Below are 24,507 nucleotides of genomic sequence, written 5' to 3'. Positions count from 1 at the left end.
ATAGTACTTCTGTCAAAATACGCTGATCGCTCGGCTGGTATTGAAAATGTGGCGGGCGCTAATATGAAGTCTTGAAAATGATTCTCAGGATGAAAAGACACCCAGAGGACCTCAAGATAAGTGTGTGCTGATGGGCTTTCTAGCAATCTGGTGAGTAGATTCGTTGTTGTTTTTAAGATGTTTAACGTAGCGTTGTTATTAGCTCCTTTTTATAACACAGCTAACGTTATTGGTTGTGTTCTCAATCTCTGTCCAGGGAGTCATGGTGGTCTTGAGGGAAGGAATCTGCCCTGGAATAAATGAGGACTTTATTAAGGCTTTACAGACGGAGGATATCAGAACAGGTGTTGATTTTGACGATCACGTTTATAGGAACACGTGGTTCTAGTTAATGCCATTATTCTAATGCAGTAATAAGAGTAACTTACTATAGTAGTTCTGCTGTTGTTTTATGGGTCCTAACCAGTTGTATAGTCCTATAAAAAGGGTGGTGTACTATTACCCACCCGACCCAAATTTTAAAAGTAGACAAAGAAACGATTAAAGTAAATGTTTAGTTGATCATTAGCAATTTAACATCAGTTACCTGTAACTAATGACTTCCACAGAAGAAAAAAACAAATACTATGGAAGTCAATGGTTACAGGTTTCTAGCTTTCTTCAAAATATTTTATTTTGTGTTCAACAGATAAAAAAAAAGACCGACCGGTTTGGAAAAAGTAAAGGTTGAACAAAAATATTGACAATTTTAATGTTTTGGGTAACCTATCCATTTAAAAAGAAAAAATATTTCAACCAATTTTTTTTATTTTTAAGTGAGATGCTAATAGTCTAATCCTACTCAATGATTTATGCTTAGCTAGTAGTGAAACAAGTTAAAAATGTGCCAATTGCAACAAATTGAGATGCGGGTTAAAAAAACATTTGGTATACAGTTAAAGGGAAAGCGAATACACATAAATTAGGAAAGCTTACTCAGCAAAACGAGTGAGTATACTGAGGGTATACGCAATTATTGATCCTCGGAAGTTGTAATACCCAAATGGCTCGTGGAAAAAGGTCGATATACAAAATATACGTGCGTATAGCCCCGACTACACCCCTGGTGCTAACGTACCTAGAACAGTCAGTGTTTGAGAAAATTACTTTTGAAAGTAATGCATTACAATATTTAGTTACTCTCCCAAAAAAGTAACTAGTTGCCTTACTTCGTTACTTTTTAGGGTAAGTAATGCGTCACGTTACTTTTAAGTTACTTTTGCGTTACCTTTTATTACCTGGCTTAGGCTTGATCTCTTTCAAAACTATTTTTTTTCTATCTTTCTTTTTTTATTAGAGGAGCTCTGCAATTAACAATTCACTCTATAACCTACACCTACAATTACATAAAAAAATTAAAAAAAAACACATCAATAAAATATTTTAGGATTCTGGCTGTCCGACACTGCCTACTACTCAGTAGGTACTGCATTTGAATTTAAACGAACTACTTGGCCGTTAGAAAAGTGCGCTCTATACAGTATGAATGTAAACAATATGAATGGAACTCAGACATACTACATCTGCCATTTTGTCATGATCGTGTGACCTACCCACGTGAGTTGAGTTGCTTCACTCCTATTCATAAATTCTCTCGCGGGGTATCATGGGTTAATGTACAGACTTTTTTTTTTTTTTTGCATGGACATTTCTCATTTATTGTGTGATTTTTGTGATTTTTTTTTTTTTTAATTTTTTTACTTATTTTTTTTATAATTTTTTTTTAAGGTTGGGTAAGTTACTTTTTTTAAATTCAGTAAGTAATCACAAAATTAAAATGTATTTAAATAACTTTGTCTGAGAAGTAATTGATCAACTTAATTCAATACTACTGAAATCCCTAAAAAACACATAGGCAATAGAAAATACACATAATTCTCTATATTTGACTTGAACATGGCCTTTTAGCTTCAATAAAAATATATAAAAGTTAAATGTATATATCAAAACTTGAAACATTGATTAGGACATGATTTTCCTATAGGGCTGGGCGATTAATCAAAAAGTTATGATAATCACCATTAAAAAAAATTTCCTGGGCAATTTTTCAATTACTTTCCTTACAGCATGTGGAGTTATGCGACCCCACGCTGTAAAGGCTAATTTATACTTCTGCATCGAATGCACGGGTATGGTCCAGCACAGCCTTCATGCAGTTGATTACCCATGCACCTCTCTAAAAATGTAACTACATGTTGCATGTTTGCATTACATTGACAATGGTTGGAAGCTGCGCCAGATATGCCTTGAGACGGCATATTTCCTATTACAATCAAATTATTTACATTGAAAATTATATTTTCTACTTTTGAAAATAGTGAAAACAATAAATTCTGTTTCCAAAAGTGCAAGTTATTTGTTTTCACTTTTTTAGATGATAAAAAGTGACTTGGTTTTAGTTCATGTGTATTTAATTTCAGTTCTTCAACGTTGATGTTCAATAAATAATCATAGATGGTAGATGGTGTGTTTTCTTCAATTATTTTAAAATCAAGTATTGCACCAATCATTCAAAAATTTCACACTTGTAATATGTGAGTATATGTACTGTACAAAATTTATGAGAACTGTAAAGGCAAAAGAAATTAAATAAATAAATAAAATAATCGTTCATTAATCATAATAGAGTTAAAATGTTCAATTAATCGTGATATCTGGCTAATTTGACATGATTTTGATCTTAGGCCAAATCGCCCAGCCCTAGTATCTTACTCAGATTGTTTCTTTAGCATTTCTTTTCATCTGAATTTATACCATACATTATCATGACCCTTTTTCTTAAGAATGTGCAATTTTCTTAATAAATATCACCTTATTTAATTGGAAAAATAGAATTATTGTGAAAAATATATAAGTATAGCACAAATACATTTACTCTGCTTCTCTGAATTGATTTATACTGTTGAATGTATGTACAGTATTTAAGCCAAGTACATTATAACTAATTCAATGACCTAAAATATAAAGTAATCCCTTACTTAACGTTTTAGCAGATAAATAATTTAATTGCTGTAACTAGTCAGTAATTACACCAAGTATGATTATTTAACAGAATTTCACAGTGTATTTATGTTGCTCAAAAATCATACTTTTGTTGGGGACAAAACAAAGACAAGACTATCCATTATTACGATCTAAACACTACACGGGGATTACTACACTTTACTTCAGTAAGGTACTTAGTCTACTTAGTCTTATAATAATAACAATAATAATAATAATAATAATAATAATGCTTTACTAATAATAAGGATGTTTGATTCTAACAGTTGAAGACTTTGTCTCATGGAATCCGGAAGAACTTGCGCAAAAGTGTTCGTTGTCTTACAAGGTTTGTGAAATTACTTTTGTATTTTCAGTCTGACAGTTTCCATACTTCAGCTAATGCCTAATCGGGCCTCACCTTTATTTACGACGATTCTTCACAAAGTCTGTGGAACTAAACAGGGTTAACTAAATACTGTGTATGTTTGTGTCATCGTTCAGGCTCTAGTAGCTGTCCGGCGTGTGCTTTTGGCTCAGTACACTGCTTATCCCATCTCTGGAGCCGATCTCTATGAGGAGCTCTTGAGCTCTACTGCAATTCTGTCTACTGGCAGTCCCAGGTCTCTCACACGCTCTCTCACACACACACACGCTCTCTCACACACACACACACACACACACACACACACACACACACACACATGCTCTCACAAACACACGCTCACGCGCATACATGCACACACATGCACGCACGCACACACATGTTTGTTTTTGTGAAAAGTGGGGACATTACATAGGGTTCTGTTCATTTTATACTGTCCAAACCGCATATTATATTGCCCTCACCCCAACCCACCCCACCCCTAAACCCAACCATCACATGAGACTGTGTGCAGCTTTACTCTCTGATTAAACTCATTCTGTAGGATGTATAAGCATTTTGAGAAACAAGGACGTCACCAATGTCCTCATATTTCACCTCCTTTTTGTAATACCTGTGTCATACCCATGTCATTATACAGATTTGTGTCCTGATATGTCACAAAAACACACACACACACACACACAGAGAGAGAGAGAGAGAGAGAGAGAGAGAAAGAAAGGAGGGCAGAAACCAACATGAATGAATATATACAATATAGAAGTATAAATAGGGTGATTCATATGATTGGGTGAATCTTTGTAGTTTGGTTACAAAAAATAAAATATTATTAGCATGTTATGCATATTATAAATTTGATCACAAATGACAGTGACATTTTTATTTTATTTTGAAAGCCTAACTGCAGAAAACCAATGTATTGTGCATCTCTAATTTACATGTTTTGTATATTTGGATGATTTATAATATGATTTATTGTAATATAAAATGTATGATTTTGTTTAGGGAAAAATACAGAAATAGTCGTTACAGCAGAGTATATCAACACAAGTATTCATTTCTGAAAGTGACGCTTTCATTTGTGTCACATTGAGGACGGCAGGAATAAATAAAATTGTAGAATAATTTTATAAAGGATAATTAAATGTATTATTTACTAATGTTAATCTTTTGTTTTTAAATAAATATATTTAGCCCTGGTAAGCATAAGAGAAGGATTTTCAAAACTAGTCTATCCATCCATTCATCTATGAGTATATCCATCTGCCTGTCTGTCTGTCCATCCATCTATCTATAGTTGCATCTATCTATCTGTCTATCCAAACATCTATTTATTTATGTCTATCTATCTATCTATCTATCTATCTATCTATCTATCTATCTATCTATCTATCTATCTATCTATCTATCTATCTATCTATCTATCTATCTATCTATCTATCTATCTATCTATCTATCTATCTATCTATCCATCTATCCATCCATCTATATATCTGTATCCATCTATATATCCATTCATCTATATATCCATTCATCTATCTATCCATCTATCTGTCTATCCAACCAACCATCCATCCATCCGTCTATCCATCCATCTACCTATCCATCCATCTATCAATTTATCTGTCTATCTGTGGGTGTATATCTGTCCATCCATCCATCCATCCATCCATCTGTCTGTCTGTCTATGGGTGTATCTATCTATATATGGGGGTATCTGTCCATCCATCCTTCCATCCATCTATTTATGAGTGTGTCCATCCATCTATGGGTCTATCTATATGTATAGCTGCCTGTCCATCCATCCATCCATCCATCCATCCATCCATCTATCTATCTATCTATCTATCTATCTATCTATCTATCTATCTATCTATCTATCTATCTATCTATCTAGTGTATTTATTATATGATATAAATTGTATCATTAAAGTTTAAAGGCTTAGGCCCAGCATTCTATTTTAATTAATTAATAGTTGAATTAACCAAAATAGATGATAACAATGCTAAAATGCTACGAAACATTTCTAATGTTTTGTTTTGCACAAACATTTTAAACCCCAGTGATTTGACAACAAGGATCACGTGACTAAAGTCTGGAGTATAAATTTAGCTGATATCACAAGGAAAAATTTAAAAACGCATTAAACAGAACAAATTATTTAAGATTGAAATATTTTTAATAATTGTTACCGTTTTCTTCTTCAAAAAAAATTTAGTTTCCAAATGGTGTGTCTAGTTTCTTTTTTACTAAAGCCTTGTGCAAAAATGTGCTGTCTTGTTTTCAGTTTGGACAAGCTGTTGGATTCTGGGCTGTACACGGGGGAAATAACTGAGCTGACAGGAAGTCCTGGGAGCGGGAAAACACAGGTGACCTTTTGTCCTGGAAACTGTCCTCAGTTGCTTAGTCCTGCCCTACAATGTCAAAGTCCACCCTTGCTTTTATTACCTGCTATGGTTGGGTGGACAAATCCGTGGGTGTTCGTTCAATAATGCTCTGTGTGTCTCCTCTGCAGGTGTGTTTTAGTGTTGCAGTTAATATATCACACCAGCTGAAGCAAACCGTGGTTTATATTGACACAAAGGGTGGTATGTGTGCCAACCGACTGCTTCAGATGCTACAAACCAAGACCCCTAATGAGCAGGAGCAGGTGATTAAAGTGAAATGTATTAGTAAGTGCTATTTTGTCACAACATGTGTGAATGGTTGAGATGCTCTTACAATGGAAGGGAATGAAGCAAAACCGTAAAACTTTTCACTATCGCGCTGGACATTTCTAAGAACAGTCAGATATGGTTTCAGCTGGATTTCCATGCTGGATTTGTCATCGCTATTTACTTTCTCCATAATATTTATTTATTTATTGCTTTTATTTGTTATTCAACCAAGTAAATATTAAAAAAATAGTCCCCAAAACTGAAATATCCGATCGTCCTTCGTATTGCTGTTTACATCACCAACGCAATGGCCGGCGCATTTGTATTGCATTCCAAAAAGCTTGGGCATCAGCCCTAGTATGGAAAATAAAACTATCCATGCTGACTAGTCCAGATCGCAACAGAATTGGAACGGTTAGGCAAGGAGAGCCAATCGGCCTGCTAGTGGAAAAGCGCCTAATGTTACCAGGTTTTCCCATATTCGCCTATATGCATATTTACAACATAATGTAAATTGTGTAATGTAAAGTCACTGTTCAACCCTTTCTGTATAAAGTTATTTTTTTTAACACTTAAACAAATAAAATGTTTCAAAAAACCAAGACCCCTAATGAGCAGGAGCAGGTGATCAAAGAGCAATTTTTTAGTAATCAAACATGTAAAGTGAGAATTGTCAATGATTGAGATGACTTTACAAGGAAAGTAAATGAAGCCAAAAATTTTATTTAAAGCCAAAATTTTCTACTAACACGTCGCACATTTCTAAGAACAGTCAGATATGGGTCCAGCTGTATTTCCATGCTGGACTTGTCATCGCCCAAAAAAAAATCTACACTGACGCAATTTCAATTTTTTGTTGTGGAAAATCAACATTATGCCATAAATAACAAAGATCGTCCAAGTCTGAAGCCAGAAAATTCCTTTAAACTTCAGAATGTTAGACTTCAATATGAAGCATGAAAGTATTTAAAAAAAATCCAAAGAAATAAACAAATAAGACAATGGAGAAATGCTAAATTATAAGTATCAAATTGTTTATATGTATAGAAATATTTTGCTCATATAAAATGAACCTTGTTAATGTTTCTATATACAAATTAAGTGTTATGAAAGCAAAGGGAGGCTAACTTCATGGGAGTTTGGCTTCAGTTCTGATTGGTGGAACTTTCTGTATAGCATTGTGGGTAATGTAGTTTTCCCACCACAAATTCTGCAGTTCAACATTATTGCTTAAAAAATAATAATGAATGTAAATCATGTGAACGAATAGGATCATTAAAAGCATATACCATCAATTTAAATGTTTAAAGCTTATCCATAACGATGAGATTCCAATGGAGAAAATGAATGTCATACTTATTTCCAGAACCTGACTGTAGCACAGTTGTATTACATTTAAAACTGCTACAAAAATAGTTTTTCTTTTCGATAAACAGATGGAGGCACTTCAAAAAATCAAGGTGTTCCGAGTATTTGACGTCTTCTCTCTGCTCGCATGTCTTCAAAACCTGAGATCGACTGGCCTTCAGAAGGTAGGAAGGTTCAGTTTTATATGAAAGACTATTGATGAGTGTTTTTTGTAATCCTTGACTGTGCCTCAGACGTCTGTTGGAGGTGGATCAGTCAAAGCACTGATGGTGGATTCAGTCTCTGCTGTGCTCTCACCCATCCTCGGAGGGAAGCAGAATGAGGGTATTTGTTTATAGTATTGCATAATGTTGTAATCTTCATCTTGTGCATTAGATGTCTCATATCTGCTGCTTTACATCAGGTATGTCGCTGCTTATGCAAGTTGCTGGGGAGTTGAAGATGATCGCCAAAGATTTTAACATCGCTGTATTGGTATAAACTTTTATTTACTCTAATGGAAAATTTTGTAGCATTAGCCACTTCTCCACTATCAGGGCTTTGTTTAACCGTTCCATCATATGCCAATCAGGACAAGTCAGTATGGTTATGGTTTCATTTTCCATGGTGGTGCTGATGACCGTGCTTTTTGAAATGCAATACAATGCGTCAGCCATTGCCTTGGTAATGTAAACTGGATTACCAGGGTTTCTGCAGGGTCTTAAAAAGTCTTAAATCTATTGAAATGTTGTGTTGTAGGTCTTAAATGTTTTTAACAGGTCTTATTTCCTTTGTTCATGTATAGCTACCCTAGCTGGCCATTAACACCCATACAATCACCTACATTCCATCTCAACTTTTATTTAAAAATAGCATTTAATTACTTTCCTTACAGTAACATTTACTTAAATGTTCTCCATTTATTTACTGCTGAGGATACTGACCTGACCTGTATTTTTCATTATTAAATTGTCAATATCATAGTCTGCTGTTTTGAAAATCTTTCCAACTGGGATATTCGAAAAACAAATCCTTCGAATTTAGCTCAGTACATGTCAAATTCTTTCGTAATGGTCTTTAATGTCTTAAATTTAACTTGGTAAAACCTGCAGAAAGCCTGATTACAGAGGTAAATAGTATATATTTATGTTTTGTAGTCGTCTTTTTTATTTTTACGTGGTTGTAAAAAAAAAAAATGAAATGAATAAATAAATTGCATGAAGAAAGTGAGTGGTGTTGACCAGTCCAGCACGAAGATGGAAATGGTTTGTAATACAACTGGAACTGTATGTGATTGTTCTAGAAATGTTCGGCATTATAGTGGAAAATCATTGTTTCCAGATAAGGTGGAAGTCTATGAATAAACACTGCTAGACATGTTAAAAACAGTGTTTAGCCTAACATTGCATTATGGCGAGTTCAGACCGCACAATTTTCTAAGTAGTCATGTCACGTCCAAGTAGTAGAAATGTGCAGATGGGCTATTATTTCATCCGCAACCGCATCATAAAACTCATCATCTGTCCGCCATCCATCCGCACTAACATTTTTGACCAATTTTTAAAACCGCACCCGCTCGCCATCTGCTGACTGAGCTCTTTATTTGAATGGCTTATTCCTTTTTATTATTAAATGAATGTTTCTTTATTGATTATTAGAAAATAGAGAATGACTTTAATGACATGCAGTTAATCCAAACGTGCAAGTCAAATCCAGCATTAATTGACGCTTTGAAGTGACGCTAAACAATATGAGGACGTGTCTTTTCACTTGATTCGATTCCTCGGTCCTTGAGTTTTCTTTTTTTTTGCGTCCTTCCCTCGCATCGAAGGAAACGAGGATACACAAATAAGAAATGAGAAGCACCCTATCAAGCTCTCAGAATATCAGCAGTAAACTCCGTCTCCAATCGGTGCACAGGGACAAAAATAAATAAATAAATAGCCTAAATGAAACGCACTGTACTGTACATTTTTTTTTATTATAGTAGCCTAATAGAAAACGCATTTTGACACATCATTTCAACATTCAGACGAGAGCGCCTGGCCTCTAATGCGCCCTGCACTGAAGGAGCGCTCGCTCGCAGCACTTGTTGCTGGAATGCATAGAATTCTCTTGGCAAGGTGCTGTAGACGTGGGAATGACTGCCTTGTTTCTCCCAAAAGGAAAGTAGATTTTCCTCTGCTGATCCGTCTATACTTAATTTTGTAGAGGAAGACTTCTGTACTTCATCCAGAATTAGTGTATCCGATTCCTCCTCTCATTCTGTGAAGTCAGTTCTAGGCTTTTTCGTTGGTGCGCCAGCTATGTGTACAAAAACAGTACAACTTTTAACTTAATAAACAGTTGTAGTTAAACAAAATCAATGGAGCACAATCATGCAACAGAACTCCGATGAGCTCAGAAGAAACAGAGTTTGAAAGAAGAAATTATGCGGTTGTTTTCAGCAACAGGCTTTAGCCACTGTTTAAACTCGTCTTTCTCTAACCAGGAGTTCGCAATCTTCCATTTTCCCATCTGTTTTGCTCAATGGTTTTGCTACATGTGGGGAGCGACACATCACCCGAACGGAGGAGCTTGGCCATGTGGATCGAGCACGCCGTTGTAAATATTAGGAGGAATATAAATCTATTTATGCTTTGGAGTCAAACACTTTGGACAACACTTAATCAATATTTAAGACCTCGTAAAAACATGATTAAGACTTTTTAATACCTTTTAGGGCCTTAAGACCTTTTTTTCATAATTAATCTACTTTTTAAGACCCCTTAAAATAGCCCTCAAACAACAATGGTTAATAGTATTTATTTTTCCAAACATTGGTTTAATTTTAGTCTGGCTGGACTAAACAGGACAGAAAGAGTGATTTTTTATTTTTTAATATATTTTACTCTACTTGAAACATCAGAATTTTAATGGCCCATTTAATTTATAATGAGAATACCGAATAAAAAGCAGCTCTGTTTTATATACAAATTTAGGGAACTAGTCTCTATAATGGTATATAAGACTAGTAGAGAATATATATGTTGTATATTGCATCGAAAATTAATAAGTACTAATGTTAAAATCTTTGATTGAAGGTGACAAACCATGTGACCAAAGACGGAAATGGCCAAGTGAAGGCTGGACTAGGCCTGTCATGGAGCCATGTGCCACGCACACGCGTACTCCTACAGAGAGTGGAGAATGAGGAGATCTCCTCCTTACGCACAGCCACGCTGACTAAATCATCACGACAGGTGCTTCAACAACAAACTAACACCAGTTTACATTGACTGAACGTTACCATTTACTGTTTTTATTTGTTGTATCTTTAGGCATGTCATATGACAAAGGAGTTTGATCTTTGCCATTGGTCCGAAGAAAGGACGACGAGCATTTCAGGCAAAAGGAAATTAGACTAGTAACAGCTTAATGGTTTCAGAGAGGATATTAATGGCTATATTAATGGCTATATTAATATATACGAGTTAGTGTAAATATGTAAATGATTTCTGTAGTGGTCAATGAGAAGTTTAAACTTTAGTACACCTTTGAATTAATTTCTTTGTGCATGTCATTAATGAAATCACAAATGCTTTGCATTTTTTTTTTTATTAAAATCTCTTACATAATGTTGGCACCTTAATATTTCCTACATGAAAAAGAAAAAAAAAAGGTCTTCCTCAGTACCAACAGAAAAAAAGCACCATCTGACCATTTTTTTCAGTGTAAAAAAAAATGTTTGCTTTATGCTCAATCTCACCTCTATGTGTCAGTATAAGTCTAAAAATGCAGCTTGCTGATTAGACAAAGAAAAAAAAAAACTATGATGAAAATTAATGTTGTGTTATACAGACACTCATATAATCACTCTGGAAATAAGGTTCCCTGTTGCGCGCTCAACAGACGTCATTCAGGCACAAATCAACATCTTTGTGCATAAAAAGGCTTGTTTTAATTGTAATAACAGGAACAGCTGAAATTACACACAACTACCATTACTAAGCACGAGGGCTCTTACCCAATTTACTCTACACAATTATTCATTTTGCAATCATGGCTGTTACTATCGTATTGTTAATCACTCGTCCTGCGCCCAAGAGCACACTCCACACACCCAATCCTCATCAAAACAAATAAATGACACTAGCATCATGAAATCATTACGCTTATTGACTTTAGTGACGAATATGGCAGCACTAGTCAATAAATGACACCAAAACGGTTAAAATCATAAATATGAAAATCCATCGTGAGAAATGCAGCCATGTCGAAAGCAACAATTGAAAAGCATAAGAAATGAATACCACAATGCGGTAAATCCAACACAAAATTATTCCGAAGCTAACTTTTGAAAAAGTTCATTCAACACGGTCTGTCATGAGTGACCACGCTATTGCAGAAGCTATGGGGGTCTTTCATATATTGGCATTGCTTGTTAGAGAACAGCAAACCTGAGCTTTGTGCTAGTGTCCTTCCAGCATGTCTCTTTGTGTGGTTTGTTCAGCAGGGGGGAACCACCCTCCTTTTCCGGATGCATTCCCAGATCCAGTTGGAGGTGACCTTCTGGGCTGAACTGCCATCCTCTGGCTGTCCTAGCGTGTGTGTGGCTAAAGCAGAGTCATACTCGGGCACCAAATCTCCATCGTATGCTAGAAAGTAGCGTCGGAGCTTCTCAAAGTCTTTCACAGATTCAGGGAGGTAGAGCTTTACTCCGGTGAAAATGTCCAGTAGTGTCTGCAGGAAGATGAGAAGGTTTTAGAGGAGAAAAGTTAAGTGCCTACATTCTGTTCCTGTAAAAGCTGTGCACAATGTCCTAAAGCTCATGTAATTAAACAACTATAGACCACGTACTTGAAATTTGGTTGATTACATCTGATTTTATTCAAGGTCCCATAATGTTTTTTAGATGTTAGTATCAGTATTGTTCATTTTTAGGATATCTATAAGCTAGTGTGCTCCAAAACAGTGACATAATAAGCGCTTAGGAGATATAAAACTTATATAAACATGTAAAGCTTGTAGTTTGTCACTTCCGCCTAAATGGATCAACGATTTTATTCACTTCACCTCATACTTTATTTCATCATCAAATTGAGACCAAACAAATGCTCTCAAGTTGATACCCTGCCCTCTACAAGAAGCTTCCCATTTGATGCGCTTAAGCTCAGCCTCAACTACTGATAAAATGAAACACTATTAAGCTGCGGTCACACTGGGCTTTTCCTCCCATAGACTTCCATTCACACGCACGCGAATGCGTCAGACCGGAAATGCGGGGTCATGCGTCAAGTTTCGCAGGTTGCTGTGGTGCAAAGTTCAAGCTTGGTAAACTTTGACCTGCGAATTCGCATCACTTGACTGCATGAGAACAATCGAGGATCAAAACGTGACCTCTCTGGACAGAAATTTAACCATGGGGCAATCACTCGCTTTTTTTAATGTCTAATAATCTTTATTAATCCCGCCCCTTTTTGCAGAGCCGTATGACAGAATTTTGCGAACTCAAACTCTGGTGTGACCGCAGCTTTAGCGTTTTTTTTAAAGGGGGAGGAGCTACACTTATGTCCCACCCTCTTTTCATTTTTTGAATGAGATTAAGTCAAACATCCAATAAAAATGCACATGTGAAAGCACTTCACAAGATCTTTAAAGGGGTTCCTATTAAGTTTTCGCATTTTGAATGTTAGTCAGTTTGTTGTGCATATTTAGGCATAAAAAACGCTACAATTATACAAAAATTCCATTCAAAAGACAGATTTAATTTAAACTATTTTTCAAGAACTACAACGAATTGCTCATTTGGACTACAAGTACTGTTTACCAGGCTTAATGATGTCACAAAGTGGCCCACATAAACAATTTGAGAGGTAAATCAACAATATTGCCATTATTGGTATATCAGTGCTTGCAAGGTCAAGTTTAGCTTTATTTTGAATCCTCTAAATACAATGGAACGAAATGTTGTCTCACAGGACCACAGTGCTACATACATAATCATAAATATGAAAATAACACACTAGACGCAAGAGCTTTTTTAAATCTATACAAAGCTAAAATACCAGAGTGGTAATTTAACTATTCTATGGTTCTACACAGTCCTCTTCATCAATTATCTTTGCTCATATTGTTTCCAGCTCTTAAATGCGTGTAGGCAGTGCTAATTTTGTTGATGAAAAATGGTCAATTTTTGTGATGAACAAGTTTCTACTGATGAAAACTAGACAAAACTTAATAAAAAAAAATGATGACTACAACTATAATAAAAATATACTGACATTTTTGTTGACTAATAAAAACAAGATGAGAATGTGATTGGGGGATGTTTTTGAGAAATATCCAATCAGAATCAATTCTGGTGTGTGTGATGTATGATGTGCACACACACACACACATAAAAAAAACACATAAAAGTAACTGATCCACAGTAGACGTGGGATGAGATTACATCATCATAAGACTAGGGTAGATTTAGTAATTTAGTCAACTAATACTAGACTAAAACTAAAATGATTCAGAAGACTAAAATGACAGGAATATTTGTCAAAAAACTAATAGGAAATCAAAATTTGCTGTCAAAATTAACACTGTGTGTGGGAACAAGTATTTTGTTGATTAAACATCTTAATTATTATTAGTAGTATTTCTTTGATGGCTGATGGACACCACTATGCTAGTCTGCACTGCATTGAAAAGATTAGAGCTGCTGGATTCACAACACGTAAATTGATCAACTTCTCCCAAAATACATAAAAGTAAGTAGCTGTTACGCTGGGAGAAGAATAGTGTGTATCTGTTGTTAATAAACACACATCATCATCAGATTATGTATAATATGATTATCATTGTCATGTCCATAGGTATCAGCTTGTATTTTACAAGCCATAAATGTTTTCCGATTACATGCATTTATTCAAATGCTTACCAGCCTCAGAGGAAGAGGGAGGGGCAGCACAGAAACACCTTCTAAGCTGTTCACCAACTACAATGCACTGGGACAGCGAACCAATAATCACAGAACATTTAGCTTTTTTAGTTATTGAGCCTTCATCAAACCCAGAACTAATCAGTTGTTTGTGCCAGGCTGGGGAGAAAGCCCTGTAATAACATAAATTATGTGTAAAATAATGTGTTTTTTGAACCACCAAGCATGATGGCATGTTCTATTACATGCCCTAAACACAATTGCCTTTCTTCTGTTGAACACAAAAGCAGAAACTCAGTAGTCATTGACTTGTAGAATAGTACTGTAGTATTGTTTTCTTACTATGTGTCCCAGTCAGTGGCTACCAAATTTCAACATTAGTCAAAGTATTTTTTTAAAAAACAACAACAAATTATTAAGATAAAATAGAAAAAAAATACACTTCAGGACAGTTTACCCCAAAAATGAATTGTATAAATAAACTTACTGACCTTCACTTATGAAAATACTCATCAAAAATGTCATGTTTGGTTCTTACACTGAAAATGAATGGGGCCCATTGTTGTTTCAAAACTCATAGAGTTTCCTTGTATAGACCAAAATAGCTTATCAAACCAAATAAAGCTGTATGTTTTGGAACAACATGAAGGTAAAAGCTTTTTTAGGTGAACAGTCACTTTAATATAAAGCTCTGAACAACCAAGAGAGGTAACACAAACCTTTTCTTGCTTCGGGTCGGTTGTTGGAACGCTCTTCAATTTGCTTTGACCATTGCTGTGAACCGATTCTGTTTTTATCTGAAATAGAACATGATCACAAGACTTGAGGAGATGAACCAAAAGCGGAAGAACAAGCATGACAGACTAAGCTTTTGTTGAAACAGACTGCAGTTTAACAGTTTGGAGTAGTCATTTTCTTTTTCGATAAATGTAAATTTTTCAGTAAACTGATGTCAGACCAGATTACATTTAATATCATTTTTAAACACGTCATTCTTTTCTGAGACTTTTAACAAAAATATTGTCATATAATATAATATTCTTATAACATCATCGACAAGAAAACTAAGAAACAAAAATTTTCTAAATTGATATTTTTTCATCAGCAAAAATAAAATTATTTCTATAGAATAATGTAACAATTAAGACTGAAAATGTAGCTTTGGCATCACTGAAATGAATTTTCATGTTTATATTTTCATTTAGGTGACAACTTTATACAATAGAATGAAGGAACATGCGGATGCCATGTAAAGTCTCAGTTTACAAGCTCTGCATATAAGCTGATCATTGAGAATGCAACTTTATTAGACATTCTGTAATAAAATCAAATAGAACACGGTTGCTTTAAATTGTAATGTCACAATATTACCGTTTTACCTTTGATCAACATAAGTGTAAAACCATCTTAGCGACCCCCAAACTTTTTAATGCTACACATATGGTGTACACATACGTGTTATCAGATCACAAACCTTCTTAACATCTTGTTTCTCAGCTGGTAGTTTCCTCTTAACTGCCGGAGCAGATGATTCTGTTTTCGCAGCCTTTGCTTTGGGGGTATGACCATTTTCTAAACAGTTAGAACAATTAAAGAACAATTAGAGAACATTAATGGTACTCTTATGATGCTGAAGTTGCTACAGACCAAACAAAATCTGTTCCTTATAAGCTCTTGTTGCTCACTGGGTTTGTTAGCTGTGGATGCTCCGCGAGACGCAGATGGAGAGCTTCCTCCGCTCTCACCTCCTGAGGAGCTCTTGTCATTTTGGTTCGCTCTGGACGGACCAGCGGTCACCTCAAAATCACAATTCTCCTTTGAGATGCGATATAGCTCCTGAAAAGAAAAAAAAAAAAAAGAAAAAGTCTAAGAGTTCTTACATTTCAATGTTTCCTAAATACAAAACACTCAAATGAATAGAGGAAGAACAAGTCACTTTAAACAAAGCACACAATATTATACAGGATAATAGTATTCAGTTTATTTACTAGGTTTATTGCGTTAAATAAGTTAGTTCAAGCAATTCATTGGACAACAGTGGTTTGCTCTGTAATAATTAATCTAACAAAAGGAATAAATAATTTCTTAAGGGGCTATTAATATTATTATTCCATTCAAAACAAGACTTTCTTCAGTATTAGAAAAATCTAATAGGACATACTGCAAATAATATATTGAAAAACCATCTAAAAAAATGTTAAATACAAAAAATAAACAATAAATACAAGATCGATGAAAATAAATCGCATCCAAAAGAAGAGTTTTGACAATTTAAGTGTACATACGGTGTATAAAGAAGTTGTTACCCCACCCCGTTTAGAGCGTCATTATGGACGTTTTAAATTATAAGTAGGGCCAGACAGAATCTGCAGACATTTTTTGCCATTTCTGCTGAATTTTGTAAAAAAAACATCTGCAAATTTATGCTAAGCTGTATTTATTGCCGGATTTTAGAAAGTTTATCAGCAAAATGCCTGTCAACCCCAGTCATGACAAGGTAAGCTACTGTATTTGGCTCATTATTATTATAGCCATGCCTGTGCCCTTAGGCCTAATATGGAACTTATGTTGCAGAAAATAAATAAATGGCACGTGGAAAGTTTCACTTTTGATTCTCAACTCATTTGTTTATTACATAAATAAGGGTTCATCTTTTTCATAATCGTTAGAAGACAAAATTGAATCGAAACTGAATTCGGATTAATTGCACAGCCCGACAATTTAAACAATTTTTTTTTTTTGCAACATTAACATTTGCATGAATTTAATTGCATTATCTTTCCATTTCTAAAGATGCTCTGAGAGTAAAATATTACTTTAATAAATATATCTGTTTAATAAATCTGTTTTGTTCAAATGCATCAATATATTACCCATATTCACTGAGAAATGGCTAAAATTTTCATTCTCAAAATGGGGTGTACTCAAATATGCTAAGCACTGTATATACAATAAAAAATAAAATTTTAAGTAATTTTAATAAAAATTCCATATCTATACATTTGTCTAAGGAAATATAATTTGATAATTAAAAGTACCTTGAGCTGCTGAAGGTTAGTTGCCGTCTTCCAGTCCTTGTCATCACGCATTCGGGTGCATCGTGGGAATCGGATGGATATGCCATCAGCAGTGTGCATTTCAGATTTAGAAAACTCTGCTCCTGTGATTTCCCACACTGGTGCTTTCTGTAGGTATCGAACCACAAGAAATATTCATCTTAACAATAGCAAACACCACTCATAACACTTGAGTGTTGTATGGCCTATTTAACACATTCATCTGGCTTAAAAAGATAACAAGCCAATAAAGATCCTTCATTGCCATCTTTCGATCTCACACTCAACTGTAACCAGGCTTTTAACACAGTCTCATCAAACTCACTTCACATTACAAGCACATAAACATTACGCATCCCTTTGGTCTTATTAGGGGGAGGATTTTCTCAGTCTTACTTGTGGATCTCGGATAATGAAATCTGGGTAATAGTTCTTGACAATCTTCAACCATCCTGGGATCTTGCTTGGATCCTGCGACGATGACGAGATAAACAGGAAACTTACAACATGCAACTTTTACACATCTCAAAAGAGGAAAACTACTGATTAAATGATGAGATTTACCTTGCCAATTTTAATCACGTCCAAATCTTTCTGCAGTCTGTCTAACATGGCGTCGTCGAAGCCTCCTGAACACTTGGTCACGGTGCACCACTTCCTGGATTCCGGGTCATAGCAGCCCATGAGGAAACTGGACATAATTCCACCTGAAAAAGAAACATAATAATGCCCAGACCATCAAAAAAAATAAATAGATAAATACAAATCTGGACTGAAAATGGACTTGATGGCTGATGCTGACCATTTGAGCCTTTGCCATAGAAGGCTCCAAGCACCACAAGATCAGCAGTGTCCGCCATCGCTCCTTCATTCAGATAGTCTTTCTTCACCTTCAGCCAGTGGCGTTTTCCTGGTTCATAAAGGCCCTAAAACAAAAGAAAGCCCAGATGTAGCATGAACTATTCAACAAGCACAAACATACAGCACTTTTGTTTCTGAAAGCAATTCACAATACATAGATTATTTTGACCAGCCACTGGACTGGCTTATCACCTCATTAACTGTTTTTACAGTAGATTTACTGTGTGAAGTATGCACTTTTTCTATGACATTTTAGTACTTTCAAAATGTGCAATACACAACAGACTACTGTTGACTACTGCTCACAAAATGCAATGTGCTCAACTTAAAATCTATTTTTCAGTATGACAAAATATTATGTTTTTCAAATGTAATTTATGCATGTAAATTGAGACAGTCCCCGCTGCAGCCCGCAACTTGATGACGTCCTGGACAATCGTCTACACCAGGGGTGGCCAACCCTGTTCCTGGAGAGCCACTTTCCTGCAGATTTCAGTTGCTACCCATATCAAACACACCTGAACCAATTAATTAGGACCTGAACACCACGTGATAATTACAGGCAGGTGTGTTTGATATGGTTTGCAACTGAAATCTGCAGGAACGTGGCTCTCCAGGAACTGGGTTGGCCACCCCTGGTCTACACCTCCCCCAATACCAACTGTCACAGTAGCGTGGGTGTTACCTTAGTGGGCGTTACAATGGCCACCACGTACTGGACCTGGGGTCCGTTGTTCGTACATGAATTACTCACTTATGGATTTGGTTACTGACTATGACACAATCCAGGATCGTTTCGTTCTTAAAAACTCATCTGAGAGTTGTTGTCAGAGCAACAGTTCTGGTAGCTCAAACCTGCTCAGGAGCAGGCTTATTTTATATAAACAGGATTAGATTGGGTCATTTTAAGCAAAGGTAATACTGAAAGTATGTACCGAATGCTGATATTTTCTTACAGTAGTGGTAATATACACAAAACGGGGTCATGGGTGGTTCTCCTCAAGGGGTTCAAAAAGAACATTTATTAATATGAACTTCTTAGATACAAACAAGTACAATTTAAGGTACTGACACAGCTTTGGTCCAATTTGTGTATAATAATAGACATGCACAATATTCAAAATATTTACACTATATATATATATATATATATATATATATATATATATATATATATATAATAAATATTTTCTTTCATTTATATTTTAAAGATATAATAATTTAATTTATGTATTCATGCATAAATCATGCTTTGACAGCTAATATGCCGGTAATTTGATGCTTCGCAAAAGTTGCAGGCACCTTTACAGATATCAAAATTAATTTTGATATCGGTAAAGGCAGTTATTCCTTACGCTGATTAAGAAACTTGAATAGGCTAGTCTACTATAATAAAGAAAATCTGCTCTAATTGTAAAACTAAATAAATAACTGAATACTCTTGACACATGAAAGTGTAAAGCCTGCAGCACACAACAAAGATGGAAAGGTATTGCATATCAGATTTAACAAACCATTTACTACAAATTTGATATAATTTTGCTCACATGGATAACTAAATATTAATAAGATGATGTCATTACGCTGCTGTGTCCTCAGCAGCAGGATTGGATTGCTGATCATGATTTCAAGTATCGATAGATCTTTTCCTCACAACACACGGAGTGATCTCAGATCAGTTCATCCACACAATTTAATCTGATTGAAAAACCAAATTTGTTTAATTTTATTAAATGTATTAATCATAGGACTGTGTGTCATTGTCACCTGAACCACCAGTCTTATTTGCCTTGCTTCATACCTTGACATTAACAAAAAAAAATCCCCTACTATTAATAAGTACAGTGAATGTGGACATATTTATGTCACATACTTTTGTTTTTGACTATTTTATAGTAGAAAATTGTGTGATTTTTGAATAGCGTCATTATTTTATGTAACAGCAGCGATTCTGGACCTATGACAAACTTAGATTAGAACACGTCTCTGGCAACCAACTTTATTGCATTGGTGCCATGTAAATGGTTCTGTAGCTCTGAACAGACCCATTACTGGCCTTCATTTAAAATTAAAATGTTTTAAAAGTTCAACACTTGTTTTGGAGTTTACAAAACTCACAACACATGGTATATACTATAGTACCCCACTAATCAGGCTTAATTTACCTTTATATCCTTCAGAACCAAGCCCTCCAGCCCCTCTCTGATGACACGCGTGATCATTTCTGCCAGATCAGGAGCTCTCTGTAAAGACACAATGCCATTAATTGTTATAATAAGTCACCCACTCTGAAGGGTTACCATAACATCATCCTTTAATTAAATTGACCTGCCCACACTTTGGTAAACATTCTTGAATCTTCCATTATGTGTAAAGAAAAGACAACAACACTGCAGGACTTACTGTGACATGCTTCATTTCTGAGAACAGAATTCGGTTAGGAACTTCCACCATATTATCATGGAGAAACTTTCTTCTCTCACAGAGAGGCCTAAAAATCATAACCAGATCAACATTTCAGAAGCCTTTTCTTTGAAATTTTCCATCAGTCTTTAGTACAATGGTTTTATTGTTCCCTAAAACCTGCAATAGCTGGAATGAATGCCTTCAGGTTGACTCACTTGTCCATTAAACTGACACCATTAAAATAAATGCAGTCGAACACGAACAGGCCCACTTGAGCATCCTGAAAAGCCGCTTTCTGAAAGCATACATTAAAACAGACAATGGTTTCAGATCAGACAGATTCATTAAGTCTGTAATATTCACTACCTCTAAAACTTTCTTCTTTTTATTTTTTTGAACAAAAGAACATTTTATTTGGCAAAGGTGGATTGAATTAAAGTGAAAAGGAATTATGTTGTTTTGAAAGATTTCAATTTTAAAAAAATGCTGTTCTTTTTAACTATCTGAACCAAAAAAATAGTTAAGTTTAACACTTAAGATGCTTCATAATGCAGTCCTTAATTGTTGAGATGACCCTCTAATTAAATGAGATGAGTCTTTGATGTGACCCCAGATTTTTTACAAATATTTTATCACTGTCTATCCATTTTCTAAAAGTACCATGTTTTATGTAAAATATGCATATTCTATGCTCCAAAAAAAAAATTATTCCTGTAAGTTCAGACATCCAATTCTGTTGGCTTATGATTGTATCAAAAATCACAAAATAACAATAGAAAAGTAAATGGCAATAGTTTTCATTGGTGTTAATAATCAAATTTTTAATTATTTAAATTTTATACAATACTTTAAAAAGTGCTTAGAATTTTGGTACTTCTTAGAATTTTGTTTAACCTCTTAACTTGAGTTATTTTTTTATATTGAGTGCGTTCAGATGGTAAATCAGCCCAGTCTTGAACTATATATCTACTAATTATATATATATATATATATATATATATATATATATATATATATATATATATATATATATATATATATATATATATATATATATATATATATATTTCTTTTTTTTATCTAATAATTTAAATAATTTTGCCTAGAAATTCTTCTAGGATGTTTGAGGTAATAAGTTCAATGGTCTTAATAAAATGATATCATAAACACAAAATCAGCAAAATAAAAATGATTCCTAAATGATCGTGTGATACTAAAGATTGACGTAATGCTGAAAATCCTAATTAACATTTTAAAATATTGTAAAATAAAAAGAGTAAAAAATTACTGTTTTTACTGTATATGTAATCAAATAAATACAGACTTACAGAAACTTCTAATATAAGAGTCTTTTATATAAGGGGAGAATATTACACAGCTCTCTGGTTTACCTTGTGTACTCCAAGAGTCCCAAAAGGCAGTGGTTTGCTAGTCTTTGTGTCAATAAGAAGAACTTCAGCATCAAGGATCATGCTATGACCACCAGCAAACGCCTGCGGTATGAAGTCCTTAAAATGGGCAACCTGTGGGACAAAATGAAGCCATGTCTTAAACAAATATTAATGGTTTCAGTATTAATATATCCCCAGGAATTTCACTTGAACAGTTAATAGTTGCCGGAGGACCTTACCTTGTGTGGGAGGACTGGTTTGAGACTGCGACTGAAGTAACTGAAGTGATTGCCGTTCTTATGGACCTGCACGCGCTCACCATCATATTTGATCTCAGAATACATCCCATTAGGACACTTCTTCATGGCGTACTCAATGGACTTGCATGCCTCTGCCTAAACAAATAATATTACAAAAAAGACAAAAATATAAGCATTTAAAAAATGTAATTCAATAGCAGAGATTATATAGTTCCTGTTTCTAAATCTCTTTACTGCTTTTGAACCAACAAACTAGTCTAAATGAGGACATATGTACATCATTTTTCATGTTCGTAATATCGAATCTAATCTATAAATGAGTAACAATGAATCAATTGCTTACTTAACCCAAAAATACATTCTGTTAACTTTGTGGAATTAAAAAAAAAAAAAAAATCATACACGTTTGGAAAGATATACAAGTGCATTTCAAACTAGAATATCGTTGATTTATTTTAGTAATTAAATTTGAAAAGTGAAAGTCAGATACGATTCATTACACACACACACTGATACATTTCAAGTGTTTTGTTTTTTTTAGAGGGTACCTTTTATGCAAAAATGACTTTTATAAGGGTTTAAACACAGATGTTTGGCAACAGTGGGTAAAAATAACCAGCTTCTAGTGGCAAAAATGTATTCATTTTATTTTTTCATAAATTGCACTTCATAAAAACAATCTGTGGAAACACTTTGATTGACAATCTGCTTTTGTACATGTCATCAGAGGGGGAAAGCCCCACCTATTAGTGATGATCTCACCCCCATTAGCATAGGAGGTTAGTCTTGCTTTTGTGTCAGCACACTGGCAGATTCAAAAACATTTTGTAGGCCCACGCTCTTTTAAAAATCTAATTTGAATTTAAAGCGACAGTCACCAAAATGTTCAGAGTTATAAAACATTATTTGTGGGTTGTTTTTTTTGAGCTGAAACAACACATACACACTCTAAGGACATCAGAGACTTATTTTGTATCTTGTAAAAAATGATGTAACAGGTCCCCTTTAAGTTTTGATGATGCTTACAGGTAATGCTTAAACTTACTTATACTTGTCTCTTTTATTCCTGTTTATGTAAAGCACTTTGAATTGCCACTGTATATGTAATGTGCTTTATAAATAAACTTACCTTGCCTAATGAAAACCCAAAATTAAATATTTAAAAAAATCTAAATATTACTTAAAACTAACACAATTAACCAAAATTATGAACTACTGAAAAATATGAATATGTTCATGGAATAAGCAGAATATTTGAGTATGTTAGACAATTATGCACGCTTCAGGTGCAAAACACCTCGAGTGTGCATTATTGGCCAATAATTTAACAAATTGAAGCAGATTATTTTGCTTATACTAAGAAAATGTTCATGCTTTCAGTATTATTCTGCTTATTTTTTCATTTTTTTCAGTTGCTGTATTTGTACTTATAGTATAAGGGATGGCAGTTATAATTGATGACAATTAAACTTTTGGGTGAACTATTCCTTAAAGTATATTAAAGATTGATACCAGCATTGGCTGTACTGGAGTCATCAGAGATGCCTCGATGCTGAGGATCTTTCGGGGGCCAGTTCCATTAGAAGCATCCTGCTGGTTACGCAGCACTCTGTCTATCACATCACCGAGATTACGGGAGGCTTTGAAGGCATCATAGGCATTGGGGTCTACAGCATCCAAACTGATGAGAGAAAAGGTAACAAAGAGTGAGACAGAACAAATAGGTCTGTTTACACCAGGTATTAAGTTGCTCATGTCAGAAGTAAATGAGGGTGTTGATTACTGTTTGCACCAGTTTTTCTTTATATATATATTAGAGGATAACGTCTATAGGCAGGTTTAAGTGTGAGTTTTATATAATTTTTTAATCTATTAATCCAAACATAAGTTTGCAAAATTTACATATGAACAAAACTATACAAACAACAATTGCATCTGAGGGTTTGTGTTACAATTAAGAGAAATCAGCAAATATTGTGCATTTTTACATTTTTTCACCTTCAAATCAAACTTATGGTGTCATACGGAAAATTTATTTAATTCCTTGAAGCATGCTTTAAAGGGGAAATGTAGCACACAGTTAAGTTTACCTTATTTTGTGCATTGGATTCCACTTTAATGAAAATATATTAAACAAACTTGATTAATGTAACCATTTAGCAGAAAACGGCATGTTTTACTATAGATTTTAGACCTAGGACGCAGCCATCTT

General features: G+C 34.6%; 2 protein-coding genes across 5 annotated transcripts in view; one reads left to right on the top strand and one right to left on the bottom strand.

Moving 5' to 3' along the window:
* Positions 1 to 42: 42 nt before the first annotated feature.
* rad51d (RAD51 paralog D) lies at positions 43 to 11,028 on the top strand. Of its 3 annotated transcripts, none has more exons than XR_015490057.1 (11): positions 43 to 150; positions 257 to 344; positions 3,309 to 3,370; positions 3,526 to 3,644; positions 5,695 to 5,776; positions 5,923 to 6,079; positions 7,501 to 7,596; positions 7,666 to 7,756; positions 7,836 to 7,906; positions 10,495 to 10,653; positions 10,732 to 11,028. XR_015490057.1 is itself a non-coding variant. In NM_207076.3 (11 exon segments), coding segments are annotated over 10 exon segments (984 nt in total). In that variant the 5' UTR covers positions 43 to 150; positions 257 to 262; the 3' UTR covers positions 10,819 to 10,854.
* lig3 (ligase III, DNA, ATP-dependent) overlaps positions 10,990 to 24,507 on the bottom strand; it is a 163,963-nt gene continuing 150,445 nt past the window's right edge. Inside the window, 14 exon segments of one of the 2 annotated variants that reach the window (NM_001030174.2) lie at positions 10,990 to 12,133; positions 15,041 to 15,118; positions 15,796 to 15,893; positions 16,007 to 16,157; positions 17,360 to 17,506; positions 17,774 to 17,848; positions 17,942 to 18,084; positions 18,180 to 18,303; positions 20,404 to 20,481; positions 20,642 to 20,729; positions 20,860 to 20,939; positions 22,036 to 22,167; positions 22,275 to 22,430; positions 23,808 to 23,976. In NM_001030174.2, the coding sequence (NP_001025345.2) occupies positions 11,900 to 12,133; positions 15,041 to 15,118; positions 15,796 to 15,893; positions 16,007 to 16,157; positions 17,360 to 17,506; positions 17,774 to 17,848; positions 17,942 to 18,084; positions 18,180 to 18,303; positions 20,404 to 20,481; positions 20,642 to 20,729; positions 20,860 to 20,939; positions 22,036 to 22,167; positions 22,275 to 22,430; positions 23,808 to 23,976 (1,753 nt within the window). In that variant the 3' untranslated portion in view covers positions 10,990 to 11,899. 2 annotated transcript variants of the gene reach the window in all.

This window comes from Danio rerio, chromosome 5 (assembly GCF_052040795.2).
Source record: "Danio rerio strain M-AB ecotype USA chromosome 5, GRCz13ab, whole genome shotgun sequence".
Taxonomy (NCBI): Eukaryota; Metazoa; Chordata; class Actinopteri; order Cypriniformes; family Danionidae; genus Danio; species Danio rerio.
This window is presented reverse-complemented; position numbering and strand designations above follow the sequence as displayed.